The 20863-nt window shown below is 40.3% G+C and overlaps 1 protein-coding gene across 2 annotated transcripts in view; it reads right to left on the bottom strand.

The window, feature by feature from the left end:
• The window catches only part of abcc5 (ATP-binding cassette, sub-family C (CFTR/MRP), member 5), a 123110-nt gene that overhangs the window by 16294 nt on the left and 85953 nt on the right, over positions 1 to 20863 (bottom strand). For both annotated transcript variants that reach the window (XR_012098393.1, XM_073041261.1), the window contains exons 18-24: positions 14805 to 14989; positions 12427 to 12573; positions 8140 to 8269; positions 7823 to 7976; positions 3155 to 3283; positions 1711 to 1897; positions 1415 to 1504 (exon numbers count right to left, since the gene is read on the bottom strand). Coding sequence is in view for 1 of the 2 variants with exons in the window: in XM_073041261.1 (XP_072897362.1) it covers positions 1415 to 1504; positions 1711 to 1897; positions 3155 to 3283; positions 7823 to 7976; positions 8140 to 8269; positions 12427 to 12573; positions 14805 to 14989 (1022 nt within the window). In the remaining variant the exon portion in view is untranslated. The remainder of the gene's footprint in view (positions 1 to 1414; positions 1505 to 1710; positions 1898 to 3154; positions 3284 to 7822; positions 7977 to 8139; positions 8270 to 12426; positions 12574 to 14804; positions 14990 to 20863) is intronic.

The raw sequence follows: 20863 nt of genomic DNA, 5'->3' as shown, positions 1-20863 counted from the left end.
AAAAAAACTTGCCCCTCACTTCTCCTTTTAAATTACCCCCTCTCACCTTAAGTGCATGCCCGCTGGTATTAGACATTTCATCCCTAAGAAGAAGATATTGTCTATCTACTCTATCCCTGCCTCTCATAATCATATGTTTCTATCAGATCTCCCCTCAGCCTCCGCTGCTGCAGAGAAAACAACCCAAGTTTGTCCAACCTCTCATTACAGCATATGCCCCCTAATCCAGGCAACATCCTGGTAAACCTCTTCTGTACCCTCTCTAAACCCTTGACATCCTTCCTATAATGGGGTGACCAGAACTATATGCAATATTCCAGCTGCGGATTCCTGAAGATTGTCATAGCTGGGGAGAGGTAGTGAGGATAAGCTCCTACTATCTACTAAATGATCTCAATAGCGTGCGCCTCAAATAGCCTCTGAAAATCATGTACAACTCCTGCCCTTCATAGAAACATAGAAAACCTACAGCACAATATAGGCCCTTTGGCCCACAAAGCTGTGCCAAACATGTCTCTACCTTAGAACTACCTAAGCTTTACCCATAACCCTCTATTTTTCTAAGCTCCATGTAGCCATCCAGGAGTCTCTTAAAAGACCCTATTGTTTCTGCCTCCACCACCACCGCTGGCAGCCCATTGCACGCATGAATCACTCTGTATTCCATCACTCTGCATGAAAAACTTACTCGTGCTAGCCATTTCAGCCCTGGGGAAAAAGCCTCTGACTATCCACATGATCAAAGCCACTCATTATCTTGTACACCTCTATCAGGTCACCTCTCATCCTCCGTCGCTCCAAGGCGTCCACTCAACCTATTCTCATAAGGCATGCTCCCCAGTCCAGGCAACATTCTCGTAAATCTTCACCGGAAGTTTAGCTGCTAAGCCCGATGGAACTGTTTCTACTTACAGGAGAAAGAGTAAAGGTAAGTTACTGGTGCCATAAAGCCAGTTGCTTTGGGCAGATGATGTTCATCAGCTGAATGGGCAGGTCATCTCGAAGGAAGACTGGCCTTAAACCTCTGCTGCCTTGCGTCGATACCCATTCACGGGGAAAGCTTTAGGAGTAAACCCAGAGCTGGAGTCCCTCAGGCAGCCTACATGGAGTTCAATGCTGATTGGCAACTCCTGGGACGTCGCCACTGCCAAACTGTATTGGTCTCTGCCGTTCCTTTGGATTCATGAGCTACGTGGAGAGCGGGAGCCTGCTGCGTGGACAACAGCTTGCTCTCGCTATTGTACTGCCTGGCTTGCTTGCATATCACGTAGACAGCTGGCACGCAACATCCACGGTCAATCCCAACCAGCGTAGGGCCACAGAGACCCCAGATGCAGCCTAACCACAGCTGTATAAAGCTCTAGCAAAAAGTTGCAGAAATTTGAAATTGTTAGAGTAGCAAATTTATTCATACCTTTACGTAGTGATGAATCCTTTCCACAGAAGTGAATCTAGCCTCAGTCTCAGAAGCGAGTCGGACAGTAAACTGAAATAAACCAGTCAGCTGCAAGAAAAATATGGTAATTGAAAAAAGGACAAAATTCTACTTGTACCTTTAAATAAACTATGATGGCTAATGAATGATCTTTTGTTGTACAATTAATTACTCTGATATAAAACAAACAAAATCAAAATTCAAACTATTAAAGAATTCAATTCATGTACCAACGAATGGTAACTATTAAGACAATTTCATTGACTATTACAAACCTGGACAGCGTAAGAAATTGCAAGTCCTGCATAAGCTGGAGGAATATGACCATGCATTAAAACTATCATTCCTGCAGTTGTCCCAATAAGAACAATACTGACTATGTCCAGTCTCACGGCAAGCCAACGCATTGCACAAGTGAACAGGAAGAATGGAGCCTGATTAGCATCTAACAGCTCCTGGTACCTGAAAAAAAAACACACTAATTCAGTTTACCCAAACAGCAGTAGGTATGCCATTTAATCACTAATACACATATGAATCAGATTTTTAAACATATAGCATTTATAATTCAGGATGTACTGTATATAGCTTGCTGGGACAAAAGGTTCAACTGGTATATTAAGTAAGCTAGCTACTTGCTGTACCTTACATGGTATGTTATTCCTCGTTTACAATACACTAATGTGTATGTGCGGTGGGAGACTGTAGGTCTGACACGGTGGTAAGCAGCACAGGGGCGCCGCAGGGAACCGTACTCTCTCCGGTCCTGTTCACCCTGTACACATCAGACTTCCAATATAACTCGGAGTCCTGCCATGTGCAGAAGTTCACTGATGACACGGCCATAGTGGGGTGTGTCAGGAATGGACAGGAGGAGGAGTATAGGAAACTGATACAGGACTTTGTGATATGGTGCAACTCAAACTACCTGCGTCTCAATATCACCAAGACCAAGGAGATGGTGGTGGACTTTAGGAGACCTAGGCCTCATATGGAGCCAGTGATCATTAATGGAGAATGTGTGGAGCAGGTTAAGACCTACAAGTATCTGGGAGTACAGTTAGACGAGAAGCTAGACTGGACTGCCAACACAGATGCCTTGTGCAGGAAGGCACAGAGTCGACTGTACTTCCTAAGAAGGTTGGCATCATTCAATGTCTGTAGTGAGATGCTGAAGATGTTCTATAGGTCAGTTGTGGAGAGCGCCCTCTTCTTTGTGGTGGCGTGTTGGGGAGGCAGCATTAAGAAGAGGGATGCCTCACGTCTTAATAAGCTGGTAAGGAAGGCGGGCTCTGTCGTGGGCAAAGTACTGGAGAGTTTAACATCGGTAGCTGAGCGAAGGGTGCTGAGTAGGCTACGGTCAATTATGGATAACTCTGAACATCCTCTACATAGCACCATCCAGAGGCAGAGAAGCAGTTTCAGCGACAGGTTACTATCGATGCAATGCTCCTCAGACAGGATGAAGAGGTCAATACTCCCCAATGCCATTAGGCTTTACAATTCTACCGCCAGGACTTAAGAACTTTTTAAAAGCTATTATTAATGCTTTTTGAGATAGTGATTTAGATGCATATCATATTTTTTTTACTGAGTTAAGTATTGTATGTAATTAGTTTTGCTACAACAAGTGTATGGGACATTGGAAAAAAAGTTGAATTTCCCCATGGGGATGAATAAAGTATCTATCTATCTATCACTATTTTTGATATTACTTACCTGCGTCTGTATTCTGCTGTCTTGTTGTAAGCATGAATTGTGGTTAACCCCTGTATACTGGATGTGACATGTGACAGGAAAGGCGAATGAGTGATGTTGTCCAAACGCTTTAATTCTCGGATAAAAATCCTGCAGAGATTTTCAACAATTCAAAAAACATGTCAAGTTCATTGCATTTAAATTTTTTCTGTGGACTACAAAAACTGCATATAATTCTTAAGTATTCCAGATCAAGAATGTTCAGCCACTTATGAAACTCATTCTGCATTTTGTGATATTAGCTTATAGAAGTTTAGTTGCAATAATTATAAATATCTGATCACTATCATAATGAAGTTATATTCTTCCTTTTTTGATCTTTTCAATTTAAAATTCTCAATTACATTCCTCTGAATACACTTTCAAAACAAAGTATAATTCTTGAACAGGTCTGCAGCCCAAATATTGACTACACACATTCACATGTCATGGTCTACCTGCCTCAACTCGCAAATACCATGTTTACAATGTATTCCAAGTGTCATCCACACATTAAGTAAACACCAAATTTCTCTTCATAAGAAAACAAGACATTTTGTATGGTGCATAAACATTACTGAACTCAGATTCTCCTTGAAACAGAAATTGCTCTCTTATACATGAAACAACCACAAGAATAGAGAGGAATGTTGACAGTCCATCGTGCCTAATATAAATGTAATCTGGTAATTAAAGCTTTGGACACAAAAAAGGAGATTGTCAAAATAATAAGTGTTTGAACTTAATTTTCTATATGAAATTAGTTGATATCCTGCAGTGTTGAGAGAAATGTAATTTTCAAATTAAATGTAATTGAAGGGTAGTACATATTTCAGGACTAATATTTTAACGCAATGTATTCAGGTTTACTTTCCATGTAAAGGGGAACTACATTGGTGACACGAGTCTGCTGTCCTAGATTTGTGAGTTTTAAACTTCTTAAAATCAATGTTGCTTACTGAAGTCAATGGCTGTGACTGTGGATTTCAGCCGTAGTAGTCCTAAACAGGAATATTTCAACACTGAGCAAAGATGACATCACCACTTCAAGTCAATTTAATCTGTATTTGAATTATGTCCAAAAAGAGGATTAATCCTCCTATATTACTCCATGGTTAGTTGGTGGTAAGGCTCTGCCCTCACTATAGCAAAGTTGCACATAAGAAATTGCCTCTAATGTTGTCAAAGACCACTCCCATCCTTCCCACAATCTCTCTGACCTCCAATTGTCAGGAGGAAGATACCACAGCAGCATAAGAACCAGAAGAGTAAGGCTGGGTAATAACATTTTTTCCAAGGCTGTTAGACTTCTCTACATCCTGCTGCCACCCAGCACTCATGTACACCCTGTCTGAATGCCCTGCTGCCCTTCTCCCTCCACCTCCCAGCTCAACAGACACTCTCATCCCACATTAATCACTTTTTTTTAATTGCTGCTGCTTCATGCGTTTATATGATTGTTTCTCATTATAATAATACGGGTAACACTATGCAATCTTACACAAACATGCACATTGCACTTTATGTCAACCTGTCAATCTTTGGGCCATGCCACATAGAACTTGTATTAATATAATTTTATGACTGTTTGTGCTGGATTGTAACTATGTGCTGTGCATGACTACATGTTCAGTGCTTTGCACCTTTGCCCCAGAGGGACGATGTTTCATTTGACTCTATACATCTGTATGGTTGAATGACAATAAGCCTGAACCTGAATATCAATTTGGAAACATTAATGACCCACTGTCTCACATTTCTCACAGTGGTGTAACTAAGCGTAATTACTGTCATTGAAAATAAGACATCATCAAAAAAATTTACCTCAGCTTTGTCTGAAAATGAAAGAAATGGTTGCTAAGGGAAAGTTCTTGTTGATAACCACCAGGATTATCATTAGGCTCCCATACAGATGTTTTGACGAACGGTTGCAATAGGAATGCATCATTTGCTGCCTGAATGCCAGAAATTAACTAACAATATGCTATATGTATGGCATCATAATCAGGTGAACTTTCAGGAAATTGAGTATCTTTACAATGACACTATGCAGCACAGGGAAGCTTCCAATCTTGGCAAAATACATGAACTCACTCCATATGCTGTTCTCTTGTAAAGAGACAAGTATATTCAGCTTTCTTGGAATGAAGTGTCTGTACCTGTCCAAGCATAATAATGTTTGAAAACTTGAAGTATATGTTATAGATACCTGTAGCACCAGCCCAAAAAGAACTTGGCACACAAATTCATACGACAACTTCCACAGATGGTGTTGGAGGAGTATCCACAAGTTTCTGCAATTGTTGTGTAGGAAGGGGGTATTACAACAGGTCTCCCACTGTTCCTCACAGAAGAGTATGTAGAAGAACTGCTTCTCAAAGACATATGGTAGAAAATGGCTTCTTCACAAATCCTTTCTAACAAAGTCTTTTGTTCTTTATATTCTGATCTTACTCTTGCCAATTTGTACATCAAGGGGAATAGCCACTAAAATGCTCATGAAAATGTTCAAAGTTGTAACTGGAGAGGTCTTGAGAACAATACAAATTCCTTGAGCTGCGCACACACACACCATCTTTGATGGATTAGTTATACTGGAGAAGTAAAAATTGGCAGTGCTGGTGTGATATAACTGTTGTAATGCTTACAGGGATCATGACTAGCTTACTCTACGCAATTCCTACTTCATAGGTCTCTCCCCTTCCTAATATGAGAGCTGATGGAATTAGGATGCAAACATATCTGCAACACATGCCAAACTGAAAACAAAATGGGCACTCATGCAGCTCAAATAATTAGTACCAAGAACAAAGTCCTTAGACAGCATAGGGTTACAGATAAAGATAAATGAATTAGAGCACATATACACAAAATCTGATGCTATAACTATACTCTAAAATCTGAGACTATAGTACAAGTTTAAATCATTAACACAGGAGCGGAGCAGTTGAGAGGGAAATAAATCAAGGAGGAGGGATGCATTGAAATAGGACACCACGAACACCGTCATTATGTTGTGATGTATGCAATCAATTTGTTTGAGGCACATTTGGTCATAATGGTAAATAGGCTTGAAATCAGAACAGCACCTAGACGTCAGTGGCTTTGCAGTTATAAAGTTATAAATGGTTCACAAAGTGAGTCACTGTGGATGACAGTAATGAGGATTCCAATCAGGACTGACATGACATATCTCCTTCAAGAACAATTTTACAGAAAAACATTCAGTATTTCTTTAGATTATGAATCTAGAAAACACTTGTACTCCAGCAAGATTAATCAATTGCTCCAGTAACTCAATGAATGGTATAGATCCCAGGCTGCTGCTATTGTGACATTGCTTTGGATAAAAGTGCAGCCAGAAAGTGTGTTCTGAACACTCTTAGGAGCATGACTATAAAACGTAGGAGCAGAATTAGGCTTTCAAGTCTGCTCTGCCATTCTGTCATGGCTCATTTATCTCTCTCAACCCATTCTCCAGCCTTCTTTCCATAATCCTTTGACGTCCTGACTAATCAAGAACCTATCAACCTCCACTCAATTTACTCAATGACCTGGCCTCCATAGCCATCCAAGGCAATGAATTCCACAGATTCACCACCCTCTGGCTCATGAAAATCCTCCTCCTCTGTTCTAAATGGACATCCATCTTTTCTGAGGCTATTTCCTCTCGTCCTAGACTCACCCACTATAAGAAACATCCTCTCCACTTCCACTCCACCCAAGCCTTTCAATATTCGATAGGTTTCAATGAGTTTCCCTGCTTATTGTAAACATCAGTAAATACAAGCCCAAACCCATCAAATCCACCTTTCATGGGCATCTTTTACTCTAATGATTATACAATGGTGGACATGAACAAGAGATATTATCTATAAATGCAATTTGCATAACTAGTGACCATCATAATATTATTTAATTTGGAAGGAGTACTTAGAACAGGGAAAAATTCTCACTTTTTTTTAAATTTAGAGAATCAGCAAGGTAACAGGCCCTTCTGTCCTAAGACTGTGCTGGCCAATTACACCCATGTGACCAATTAACCTACTAATCCACGTCCTTGGAACCTGGGAGGAAACTGGAACTCCCAGAGGAAACCCTCGTGGTCATGGGGAGAACATGCAAACTCTTTACAGACAACAGCAGAATTGAACATGGATTGTTGGCGCTGTAATAGTGTTACACTCTCCACTATGCTAACTGCCCCAACTTTTCGAAATGGTTTTATTGTTAACATCAAAGCAATCTTGAAAAATTAATTTTGCTCATCAAAAATAAAACTGTCATTGTACTGGTAAACCTCCAGCAGCAGAGAAAGAATAAATACAATGTGCATTAATACTGCATTTATGCATTAGTAATAACTGAAACAATCTTAAATGTACTCATTTTCAGACAAAACTGATGTAAGATATTTGGTGATGTCTCATGTTCATTGGCAGAAATTACACTTTTCATGGGAATTGGATGAAAATAATCTGAAGTTCTGCCCATAGCTTTATTCTGACCAAAAGAGATACAAGCACAATTGGATCAATATAAACAGTAAACAAAAAACATGAAATTATTATATAATGTCATTAGTGTGATCAACATATTGTAACAGAAGAAAACAATTATCAAGTGAAGAAGGAAGTGTACAGTTATTACCTGGATACCTGGTTGAGAATCATGAAAAGAATGGCAAGAGGGGCAACTGCAACCAAAAACCATGGGAAGACAGCACCAATGACACCAATGCAGCAAAATACCAGAATGATGTTCTGAATAAACATTTCTGTTTGTAAAGGAAGCCTTGTGTCCACTAAGCAAAATCAATAAAGAAGACATATTATTGATGTAGAGAAATTAATAAGGAAATACTCATCTGTTATGTTATTTTCATGGCAATCTTCATGTGATAGAGAAAAAAATAACAAACTTTTCACAAAAAAACTAGTACAAGTCAGAATGTAACAGAGATTTACCTTCATCCATATCCTTTGAAAATCTATTGAGAATTCGGCCAGTGGGTGTAATGTCAAAAAATTTCATGGGGACCCTGAGGATTTTACGAAAGAGCTCATCGTGAAGGCGGGAAGAAGCTCTAAGTGTTCCCTTCAAAAATAATATAGGAACAAAGTTGATACTTGTATTTTCCACTCATTTCAAATTTAATACATCTTATTTGCAACTCATTAAGATATGTGAGCCATAGTATAAATTTTGATTACTAACTAATGTCAAATCGAAACACAAAATATTTTATTGATATCAATCTTATTGAAAGAATCTACTCAAAATCAAATTCCAACCAAAAATAAAATTATGATATTAAAACTACTTGCATAGAATTAAATATAAAAATGCCTGAAAAGTGAAAAACTGTCACAACTAAATTTCCTTTCCACAATACAAACAGAAACCAGACTGTAATCTTGTTCCCTACCTCATCTGGAGATCTGTTTTAGTTTCAGCCAAATATTTGTATCATCTCAAGACTATTTCCAGTTCTTTAACATTGTCTGACTATGTATATCTCAGTTCAAATGGCAGTAGAATAAACCCAAATCCATCTTCATGATCCTATTAGACTTTATAATTCTAATGTACAGAAGCACTGTTTACTTCCAGAAAGATATATTTAAATAATTTGACACCCAGATCTATTCACCTTGCATCCCAGAGCATTATAAACAGCTCAAGTGAAAAAAATTGCAGCAGAAGAGATCTGTGGATTTGGACTTCAATATGACCAATGTGACTACATGAAAATATTACCCCAGACTTTGATCAAATGAACAATAAACCAAAGAAACAGAACATGCAGTTAACACTTCACAGGTCAAGCAGCATCTACAGAAAGATAAACAGTTAACATTTCAGGTCTAGCATCTGAATTTGTTATCTATTACCACTCCTAAAAATTTTGTTTCAGATCCCTTATCAATTTCCACGTCATTTATTCTAAGTTTACTATACGAGTTTGGTACACGGTTTCCAAATATTCTGAATTTGGTTTTACTTAGATTCAGTGATAATTTGTTAGTATCAAACCATTTCTTTATAATTTTTAGTTCTTTCTCCACTGTATCCATAAGTTGTTTCAGATGTTCCCCACTACAAAATACAGTTACACACACAAAATACTGGTGGAACACAGCAGGCCAGGCAGCATCTATAGGGAGAAGCGCTGTCGACGTTTTGGGCCGAGACCCTTCGTCAGAACTAACTGAAAGGAAAGATAGTAAGAGATTTGAAAGTAGGAGGGGGAGGGGAAAATGTGAAATGATAGAAGACCGGAGGGGGTGGGGTGAAGCTGAGAGCCAGAAAGGTGATTGGCAAAAGGGATACACAGATACACAGAGCTAGAGAAGGGAAAGGGTCATGGGATGAGAGGCCTAGGGAGAAAGAAAGGGGGAGGGGAGCACCAGAGGGAGATGGAGAACAGGCAGAGTGATGGGCAGAGAGAGAAAGGAAAAAAAAGGGAAGGGGGATAAAAAACTAAATATATCAGGGATGGGGTAAGAAGGGGAGGGGCATTAATGGAAGTTAGAGAAGTCAATGTTCATGCCATCAGGTTGGAGGCTACCCAGCCAGTATTGAAGGTGTTGTTCCTCCAACTTGAGTGTGGCTTCATCTTGACAGTAAAGGAGGCCATGGATAGACATATCAGAATGGGAATGGGACATGGAATTAAAATGTGTGGCCACTGGGAGATCCTGCTTTTTCTGGCGGGCTGAGCGTAGGTGCTCAGCAAAATGGTCTCCCAGTCTGCGTCGGGTCCCACCAATATATAAAAGGCCACACTGGGAGCACCGGACGTAGTATACCACACCAGCCGACTCACAGGTGAAGTGTCGCCTCACCTGGAAGGACTGTCTGGGGCCCTGAATGGTGGTGAGGGAGGAAGTGTAAGGGCAGGTGTAGCACTTGTTCCGCTTACAAGGATAAGTGCCAGGAGGGAGATCATATTATCAGCAAATAATATACATTTTATTTTCTATCTTTTCTATCTCCCATTGTAATTTGTACTCCACATCCTGGCTACTGTTCAGACACATATATAGAAACCCCATTAGGGTCTTTTTACCCTTGTAGTTTCTTTACCCAAAGCGATTCTACCTCTTTCTAAGGATTTGATTTCACTTTTTTCACCAATAGAGCCACCCCATCCAGTTTGCCTCTTTTGTCTATGCAAAAGATAGGACATGCTCAGCTAGACTCTATACAACTAAAAGCCCAAGACTTTTGCACAGTACTGCAGTATTTTTATGTATTGCACTGTACTGCTGCCATAAAATAAAACAAATTTCATGACATACATGAGTGATGATAAATGAGAGAGAATCTGCAGATGCTGGAAATCCAAGCAACGGACACAAAATGCTGGAGGAACTCAGCAGGCCAGGCAGCATCTACGGAAAAAATTAGTCAATGTTTCACGCCAAGACCCTTTGGCAGGACTGGAGAGAAAAAAAAGGTGATGGGTGAAACCAGGAGGGGAAGGGTTTAAGTAATAGCTGGGAAATTGATTGGTGAAAGAAATACAGGGTTGGAGAAGGGGGAGTCTGATAGGTGGGGATAGAAGGCCCTGGAAGAAAGACAAGGAGGGAAGAACACCAGAGGGAGTTGATGGGCAGGCAAGGAGATATAGTGAGAGAGGGAAAAGGGGATGGGGACTGGTGAAGGAGAGGGGTGGGGAGAGTCATTACCAGATGTTCGAGAAATCAAAGTTCATGCCATCAGGTTGGAGGCTACCCAGATGGAATACAAGGTGTTGTTCCTCCAACTTGAGAGTGGCCTCATCACAACAGTACAGGAGGCCACGGATAGACATTTCAGAAAGGGAATGGGAACTGGAATTAAAATGGGTGCCCACTGGGAGATCCCACTTTTTCTGACGGACAGCATAGGTGCTTGGCGAAGTGGTCTCCTAATCTACTTTGGGTCTCACTGATATACAGGAGGCCACACCGGGAGCACCAGACACAGTATATGACCCTAACAGACTCACAGGTGAAGAGTCTCCTCACCTAGAAGGACTGTTTCGGGCCCTGAATGGTAATGAGGGAGGAGGTGAAGGGGCAAATATAGCTCTTGTTCCTTTTGCAGGAGGGGGTCAGTGGGGAGGGACAAATGGACAAGGAAGTCACGTAAGGAGCGATCCCTACGGAAAGCAGAAAGTGGGGGTGGGGGGGAGGAGTGAAAGATGTGCTTGGTGGTGGGATCCCGTTAGAGATGGTAGAAGCTCCTTGCCTGCCCATCATCTCCCTATGGTGTTCCTCATCCCTTTATTCTTCCATGGCCTTCCATCCCCGCCTATCAGACTCCCCATTCTCCAGTTCTGTATCTCTTACATCAATCAACTTCCTAGCTATTTACATCATTCCCCTCCACCGCCCGCTGGTTTCACCTACTACCTTGTGTTTCTCTCCTCCACCTTTAACATCTACTCCTTATGTTTTCCTCCGGTCCTACCGAAGGGTCTCAGCCTGAAACGTCGACTGTACTTCTTTCCATAGATGCTGCCTGGCCTGCTGAATTCCTCCAGCATTTTGTGTGGGATGAGTGATTATAAACCTGATTCTGATATGAGTCTCTACCGTGGACTGAGAGTGGGAAAGGGGCAGGGAGAGGGGAATCATGGCTGGGAAAAGGGGAATGTAGAGGGAAGAGAGCGGGAAGCACCGGAGACACATTCTGTGATGATCAATAAACCAATTGTTTGGAATCACATGACTTTGCCTGGTGTCTCTGGGCTGGGTATGTCTGCACCTGTGACACTTCTTCTTTGCCACCTGTCCTACACCCCTTCCAAGACTCTCCACCTCTCTATTCCCAACATCTTTTACTCCCACCAGATTCACAAACTCCATGTTGACAAATACAAGTCTTAGGCACTCTAGCTATATCTATCTATCTCTCTCTCTTAATGGAGAAACCAAATGCACGTTGGGTGATTGCTTTGTAGAACATTTGCATTCAGTGCACAGGAGTGGACCTGAGCTTCCAGTTGCCTGTCACTTAATTCCATTCCAAACTTTCTCTGTTTTAATGAGGCCCAATTTAACTTTGAGGAACAATATCTCATTCTAGGAACATTGCAGCGTTCTATGTCAATGAATACCAAGACAACCATAATCCAAAGATAACATTACTGTTTATCATGAAGCTACTCTGAGGGCAGTTAGAGTTTTTGATATTAAGATGAAAATAATTTAAAGATTAAGTACTGTACTACACCTTAATATTTCAAGTTCACGTTATCATACCTTAACAAATACAATGCCACGCACTGCTTTGAGAATCAGCATTACTGCCATAGAAAGTGCATAGATCCCTGCATAGTAACACATATGTGGATTGTCCTTCATGCTTTGACCCACATGAGTTTTATTCCCTATTGTCGCAGATGTATTCTGAAAGAAAGAGTACATAATAAGAAAACTTGGAAATTTTTTATTTCTGTTACAAGGAAGATGCCGGAGTAAACATTTCTGTAACTTCTAGAAAAATTACAATACTTTAAGCTGACTATACCACTTGATGATCACATCATTTTGTTTCACTTAGAAGAAGCAGGCAGCTTCCAGGCATAAAACTGAATGAATGGATAACACAGAGTCCTAGTTATTAATTGTTCCATCATTCACTAATTGACTGTTCTGGAAATTGAAAAGAACTATACATTTAATGGTTGGCAACTTTTGAGGAATGATTGATTTAAAGAGAAATAAAATACTATGTCATATGATGAAAAATGATAACCCAATGGAGAGGGATGGAAATACATATATTTTTAAAAAAAGAATCATATTCTTTAGTTGGAATGAGGTACAAAAGGCAAATGGATACTTAACTGGTTTAGGAAGCAGTGATTAGTGGTTCTCTGACTCAGCACCAATATATACCACTGAAAGACCATTGGCATTGCTTGATTTTAATTTTAATTTTAAAACATAATACAAAATTTGCAGCTGATAAATAATAAATAGAATAGTAACCAAATTCAGAAGAGTTACTGGTGCAATGGCAGACATACAGCAGGTGCATTTTAATATACTCAAGAAAGGTATGATGTGCTTGGAGGGGAAAAAAACCAGATAGAAATTATAACCTGAATATTAGACACATCAGAGCAGAATTAGGCTTTTCACCCCACTGAGTCTGCTTCACCATTCCATCATGGCTGATTTATTATGCCTCTCAACTTCATTCTTCTGCATTCTCCCTGTAATCTTTGACGCCCTGACTAACCAAGAATCTATCAACCACCACTTTTTTTTTTACTACGTAGTTCAGTCTAGTTTTTTTAATCGTGTCATGTAACACCATGGACCTGAAAAACGTTATCTCATTTTTACTATGCACTGTACCAGCAGCTATGGTCGAAATGACAATAAAAGTTGACTTGACTTGACTTGAAATATACCCAATGACTTGGCCTCCACAGCCATCCTTGGAAATAGATTCCACAGATTCACCACCCTCTGCTAAAGGTTGGGAACCCCTGGTCTAAAGCATTGAAGTGAGGCAGTCCATGATCTGAAATTATGCTGATCTTGTTCTTTTACAGAACAGGGCAGATAAATTTCTCTGTTGATAAATAATAGGAATTAATATAGTTTTATAAGACTGTAGAGGTATTGGTAGTGTTCTGGTTTATTCTGTATTTCACTCAAATACATACTGTTACTCAGTTTGGTCTTTTTATACCTTTTAACTACTTCAATGAAACTTCGGTAAATGGAGCAGCCACTTAACTGGGCCAGAATATGGTGGTCCTGATCTGTCCCAATTAACCACCATATCATAAATGCAAGCAATTAATATGAACTGGGATTCTTAACCTTGTTAAATGTTGGTGGGGAGGAGAATTCACTGCTACTTGGTATTTAAAGACAAATAACCTTATTCATCTGGCAGCAATTTAAAAGGCACAAGGCACGAACAAACCAACCGAAAGGAGCTGAATTCAACTGAGGTTGATGCAAGGAGCAAATAAGCTTTCGCCTTCTACTTCAAAATTAAAGACCAATTCGACATTAATAAGTTGAAAGTAACTATGCAATTCTTATAAAATGTATTTCAAATATTTAATTTGCCCATCAATGAGTAGCAATGAAAACCATTGCAATGCCAGCAACAAAGTAATAGAAATGAAGGCAAATTACAGCATTAGGAATAGACCTTAAAGTTACAGATCCCAGTTAAGTTTACGTGGTTCAATGGTCCCTGTAAATGGTCCCCAATTCAATAGGTTGCATGCTCTGATGGACCTAAAGATACAGTAGGGTAACAGGCCCTTCCAGCCTAATGAGCCCATGCCACCCAAATACACTCATGTGACCAACTGGCCTACTAGCCCATGTGTCTGGTACATGGGTGGAAACTAGAGCACCTGGAGGAAACCCAAAAGATCACAGAATGTACAAACTCCTTACAACAAGAATTGAACCCAGATCACTGATGCTGTAATAGTATTACGCTACCATTCAACCCCTTCGGTAAATGTTGGATAACTGGCACAGGTATTCACCTCATTAAAAAAATTACAATAATGTTGAAATTACGCAAAAATGATTAATACCGTCAATTTAAATTTCTTTTTATATATATCAGCATTATGAAATGCCACCTCAGTTCTTACCCCACTTCCTGCCTTGATCCAGTAACTAAGCCACCAGTTGTTAAAGGCAACACTTCCTACATTCATTATAAAAAGGACTAATATAAAGAAAAATGCAAGTGGGCCTCCTGCTGCTTGGATGTACACTCCATACACAGACCACGGTAGGGAACCTTTTCCTTTATCCTCCAACTGTCCAAGCTGATCTAGAGACAGAATAAAAGAAATGTATTATCCATTGTTAAGTTTAGTACCAGCATATTCTTAGTTGCAAAAAGAAAAATAGCTTTACAGAACACAATATTCTTTGTGAGATTGTCAAGTTCTGAAGAAAGGTTAATTCTGTTTTTCCCTCCATAGCTCCTATCTTACTGGTCCAATAATTTCAGCAATTTTTAGTAATATTTCACATTAACAGAATCTGATATATTTGGTTTTTTGATTCCTTGTAATATTACCAAATTCAGATTTAGTATCAATGACATACACCATGAAATCTGTTGTTTTGTGGCTACAAATTTCACAATCTTCTGAAGGACTTGCAAAGCATGTAGAGAAAAGGTCATCGCCATGGCTAGAAAAAAGTGGGGCGGGGGGAACTCCAAGCCAAGCTGAAATGCAGAGGGTTAAAGTCCCCATTATCCAGCATTTTGTTAGCAAATGTACAGTTGCTGGAGAACAAAACTGAGAACCCGAGAGCAAGATTCCTGTATCGGAGGGAAATAAGAGATTGTGTTCTATATCTGAGAGAGATGTGGCATTCCCCCAGTACACCAGACACAGTAGTCAGACCCGAAGGCTTCATGATTTACCAATTGGATCAAACTGTTGATTTGGAAAGGGCAAAACATGGAGGTGTGTGTTTCATGATAAACACTCGGCAGTGCTCTGATGTGGTGGTTTGATCAAACTCATGTTCCCCCAACCTTAAACACCTAATGGTCAAATATTATCCATTCTGTTTACCTAGGGAGTTTTCCATAATCCTGATTGAGTGGCTGTCTATAATCAAGCACATTAAGCCATCTCCAAATAAGAAACTGACCATCCCAATGTATTTCAGATCATAGTCAAGAACTTCAACTGCGCTTGTTTGAAGAAAACCCTGCCCAATTACCATCAGCACATAACCTGAAGCAACAGAGGTCTCAACACACTAGACCACCATTATCCTACGATAAGGAATGCCTACTGTTCCATGCCCAGACTGCATTTCAGTAAATCAGATCACTTGGTTGTCCTTCTCCTACCTTCACACAGGCAGAGGATAAAGAGCAAAGCTCCAGAGATAAGGACAACAAAGAGGCAGTCACAGGATATAGAAAAGCAGCTACGGGATTGCTTTGAGTCAGTGGACTGGACTATGTTCAAGGACTCATCTGTGGATCTGAATGAAGACACCATTTTTGTCATGAACCTGAGATCCACAATCTGCTAAGGGCCAGATCAGAGGCATTCCAGTCTCGTGACAAAGAAAGTTACAAGAGTTCCAGGTATGATCTCCGGAAAGCCATCTCACAGGTGAAGTGCAATTCTGGACTGAGCTTGAATCAAAGAAGGATGCTCGAGAGTTTTGGCAGGGCTTGAATACTACCACTTCTTATAATGTTAAGTCAAGCAATATGGGTAACACCAAGGCCTAGCATCCAGATGATTTCAATGCCTTCTATGTTTGCTTTAATCATCAAAACACATAGTTGCCATCACAAACTCACAGAGCACCTGACGTTCCTGTGATTTCAGTCTGAGGCCGATGTGCAAGTAGCTTTCAGGAGGGTGAACCACGAAAAGCATATAGCCCAGACAGGGTACCTGGCCAAGTAGTAAAAACCTGTGCTGATCAAATGGCTGGAGTGTTCACTGAGATCTTTAACCTCTCTCTTCGACAATCTGAGATACCCACCCGCTTCAATTATACCAGTGCTCAAGAAGAACATGGTAACCTGCCTCAATGTCTTATCACCTAGTACTGCTTACATCCACAATGTGAAGAATTTTGAGAGGTTGGTGATGAAACATATCAACTCCTGCAGAAAAGCAACTTGGATCTTCTCCAATTTGCCTACTGGAGCAACAGGTCCACAGCAGATGCCATCTCATTGGCTCTTCACTCAACGCTGGAGCATCTGGACAGTAAAGATGCATATCAGGATGCTCTTTATCAACTACAGCTTGACATTCAATATCATTATCACTTCAAAACTAATCTATAAGCTCCAAGACCTTGGCCTCAATACCTCCTTGTGAAATTGTATCCTTGATTTCCTCACTTGTCGTCCCCAGTCAGTTTGGATTAGCAACATCTCTTCTGTGACCTCCATTAATACAGGTGTTTAGCCCTCTGCTCTATTTGCTTTACACTTATGACTGTGTGGCTAAGCACAGCTCCAATGCCACATTTAAGTTTGCTGACAACACTACTGTCATTGGCTGAATCAAAGATGAAGATGAATCAGCATATAGGAGGGAAACTGAAAATCTGGCTGAGTGATGCCATAACAACCTCTTACTCAATGTCAGCAAGCCCAAAGAACTGATTATTGACTTCAGGTTATGAAACCAGAAGTCCATGAGCCAGTCTCCATCAAAGGATTAGAAGTGGAGATGTTCAGCAACCTTAAATTCCTGGTGTTTTTATATAGGAGGATCTGTCCTGGTACTTCCTTAGGAGTCTGCAGTGACAAACTTCTAAAGATGTGTAATGGAGAGTATATTGACTGGCTGCATCACAGACTGGTATGGAAACACTAAATTCCTTGAACGAAAAATCCTCCGAGAAGTAATGGATACAGCCCAGTCCATCACAGGCAAAACCCTCATCACCATTGAGCGCATCTATACGAAACGTTGCAGGAAAGCAGCATCATCAGGGATTACCAACACCCAGGACACGCTCGCTTCTTGCTGTTGCCATCAGGAAGGTGATACAGGACCCTCAGGACATACACCTGGAATAGTTATTACCCCTCAACTATCAGGCTCTTGAACTAAAGGGCTTAACTTTATTTACCCCATCATTGAAATGTTCCCACAACCTATGGACTCACTTTCAAGGACTCTCATCTCATGTTCCTGAAATGCACTGTGGGTGCGTGGAACGCACTGCCAGCGAAGATGGTAGAGGCAGATACAATAGGGTCTTTAAAGGGACTCTTAGACAGCTTAGAAAAATAGAGGACTGTGCGGTAGAGAAATTTTAGGCAGCTTCTAGAGAAGGTTACATGGTCGGCACAACATTGTGAGTTAGAGGGCCTATAATGTGCTACAGACTTCTACATTTCTATGTATTGCTTACTTATTTATTATTATTTCTTTTCTTTTTGTATTTGCAGTTTGTTGCCTTTTGCACACTGGTTGAATTCTCAAGTTGGTGCAGTGTTTCATTGACTGTTATGGTTATTTTTCTATTATACATTTATTGAGTATGCCCACGAGAAAATGAATCTCAAGGTTGTATACAGTGACTTTTATGTACAGTCAGCCCTCCTTATCCGCAGGTTGGGAAAACCCGTAAGTTCTCTCTCCAGCACTTGTTGTTTTGAGCATGTACAGACTTTATTTCTTGTCAGTATTTCCTAAACAATACAGCTTAACAACTATTTACATAGCCTTTACATTGTATTAGGTACTATAAGTAATCTAGAGATGATTTCCAGTACAGGCAATCCTTAAGTCAGATTTGTATGTTAAGTCGGAACAGGTACATCCAGTATTATTTAGCGTCAGTCAAACGTCTGTCTTAGCATATACTTGCAGGGGTGTCAAACTCATTTTAGGTCACGGGCTGGATTGAGCAAAATGCAGCTTCATGCGGGCCGGATCAGTCGGACGCGTGCGAACGCAGCTTTCGTTGCCTCCATTTTTTCAGCCTGTTCTCATGTGTCTCAGTCTCTGCTATAACTACAAAGTGTTTCACTTTACAAATTCTGTTTCTTATGAAGACTGTCGAGCAAGACTGCCGAATAAACACTAAAAACCTGGTACCTGAATAAACTCAGCATTAGCCATATCATATGCCATAGGCGCTTCGATTACTGGGGCCAGCTTTAATAGTAATTAGATATTATCTTGCGGACCAAAGATAATTCCACCGCGGGCCGGATTTGGCCCGCGGGCCTTGAGTTTGACATATATGGCATATAGTATATATTTTACCTTTCTATGCATATAAAAAACTTTAAAAAAAAACATGTATTTCAATAATCAAACCACTGTGTTGCTCAGTAATAATTGTAGCTTTCATCAGGGCAGGGCCTTTCACACGCTCCATTATTCTCACTTTATCCTTTAAAATTGCTCCGATCGTTGACCGACTGTAGCCTAACGCTTTTCCATTGACCGATGATGTTTCACCTCTTTCTGATCACTTTATTTTCATTTTATTTTCAATCATGATCGTTTTCCGTCAACAGAACAGAAACACTGCGGATTCAACAGCAGCTGTGGGCAGCAGGTCCGGAACTCCCCCGGGTCCTAAATTCCACCCACACTGAGACAGATTAAATAATGTTCAGAGCTCCACCAGGTCCTAAAGTCCACCCGCACTGAGACAGATTAAATAAAGGACTTGAGCATCTGCGTTTCTTGATATCTGTGGGGCGGTAGTTCAGTGTAGTTTTTGTACTGTTTCATTTAGCACCATGGTCCTGAAAAACGTCATCTCATTTTTACTGTGTACTGTGCCAACAGTTATGGTCAAAATGACAATAAAAAGTGACTTGACTTGATAAGGAGGGCTGACTGTACTTTGAAAATAAATTTACTTTAAATTTTAGTACAATGCAGGATATAAAAATTACTACCCCAAGTTACACATTAAATAAAGAGTCCAATGAACAATGATGTATTGTTCATGGACTCTTCAGAAATCTAATGACGGAGGGGAAAAAGCTGTTCTTATAACATTGAGTGTTGGTCTTCAGGCTCCTGTACCTCCTCCCTGATGGTAGTAATGAGAAGAGGGAATGTCCTGATGGTGACTGTCCTTAATGACGGATGTGTGTTCTTAAAGGATCACCTCTTGGAGGTGTCCTTGATGGTGGGAAGATTTGAGCCTTGATCAAACTGGTTGAATCTCCAACACTATGCAGTCTCTTGCAACAATGTGCATTGGAACTGCCATAATAGGCTGTAATGCAACCAGTCAGAATGTTCTCCACCATACATAAATAAAAATGTGCAAGTCTTTGATGACATATCAAATCTTCTCAAATGAAGTAGAGCTGGTGGCGTGTCTTCATGATTGCATCAATGTTTTAGGCTCAGAGAGAACACATGAGATGTTGACACCCAGGAACTTTCCAATGCCTGCTCCTCAATACGAATTGGTGTGTATTCTCCTGACATATATCCCTGAAGTCCACAATTAATTGCTTGGTCTTGCTGATGTTGTGAGGCTACTTTTGTAAAACCACTCAACTAGGAACTGGTCACTGACTTTAGAATGAAGCATATGCCCCTGTCGGAAGTGAAAATAGTTGAGAGCTTTAAGTTCCAAGATGTATGTATCACCAACTGTGTCCTGGTCGTCTAGCACTGTGGACGCTACAGTCAAAGAAGCACACCAGCACCTCTACTGCCAATTTTCTTTCTCTTAAACAGGTGTACCATAGAACACATCCAATCCAGATATATCACAGCTTGGTATGGCACTGCTTTATCCAAGAAAGCAAGAAATTTCAGTGCTGTGAATGTAACCCAGCCCATTGCAATCATAATCAACAACTCCTTCTACCCCTGTCATTTTCTCTTTTCCTCCCTTCAACTGGGTAGAAGATGTAAAAGATACAAAAGCACGTACTACCCTCCACAAGAACAATTTTTTACCCTACTGTTAAGACTCCTGAATGGACCTTGTATATAATAAACTCTCAATCTCTCAATCTACTTCATCAAGCCATATGCATCTTATTTGTTCACCTGTAATGTACTTCCTCTGTAACTGTAACACCATATTCTGTATTCCATTTCTTTTGCACTACCTTGATGTACTTCTATATAAATGATCTGAGGGGATGGTAATGCAAATAAAATCTTTCCACTGTATCTCAATACATGACAATAATAAATCAATTATCAAT

This window comes from Hemitrygon akajei, chromosome 3, assembly GCF_048418815.1.
Source record: "Hemitrygon akajei chromosome 3, sHemAka1.3, whole genome shotgun sequence".
Taxonomy (NCBI): Eukaryota; Metazoa; Chordata; class Chondrichthyes; order Myliobatiformes; family Dasyatidae; genus Hemitrygon; species Hemitrygon akajei.
Note: the sequence above shows the minus strand (reverse complement) of the source record. Positions and strands in the feature narration are given on the sequence as shown.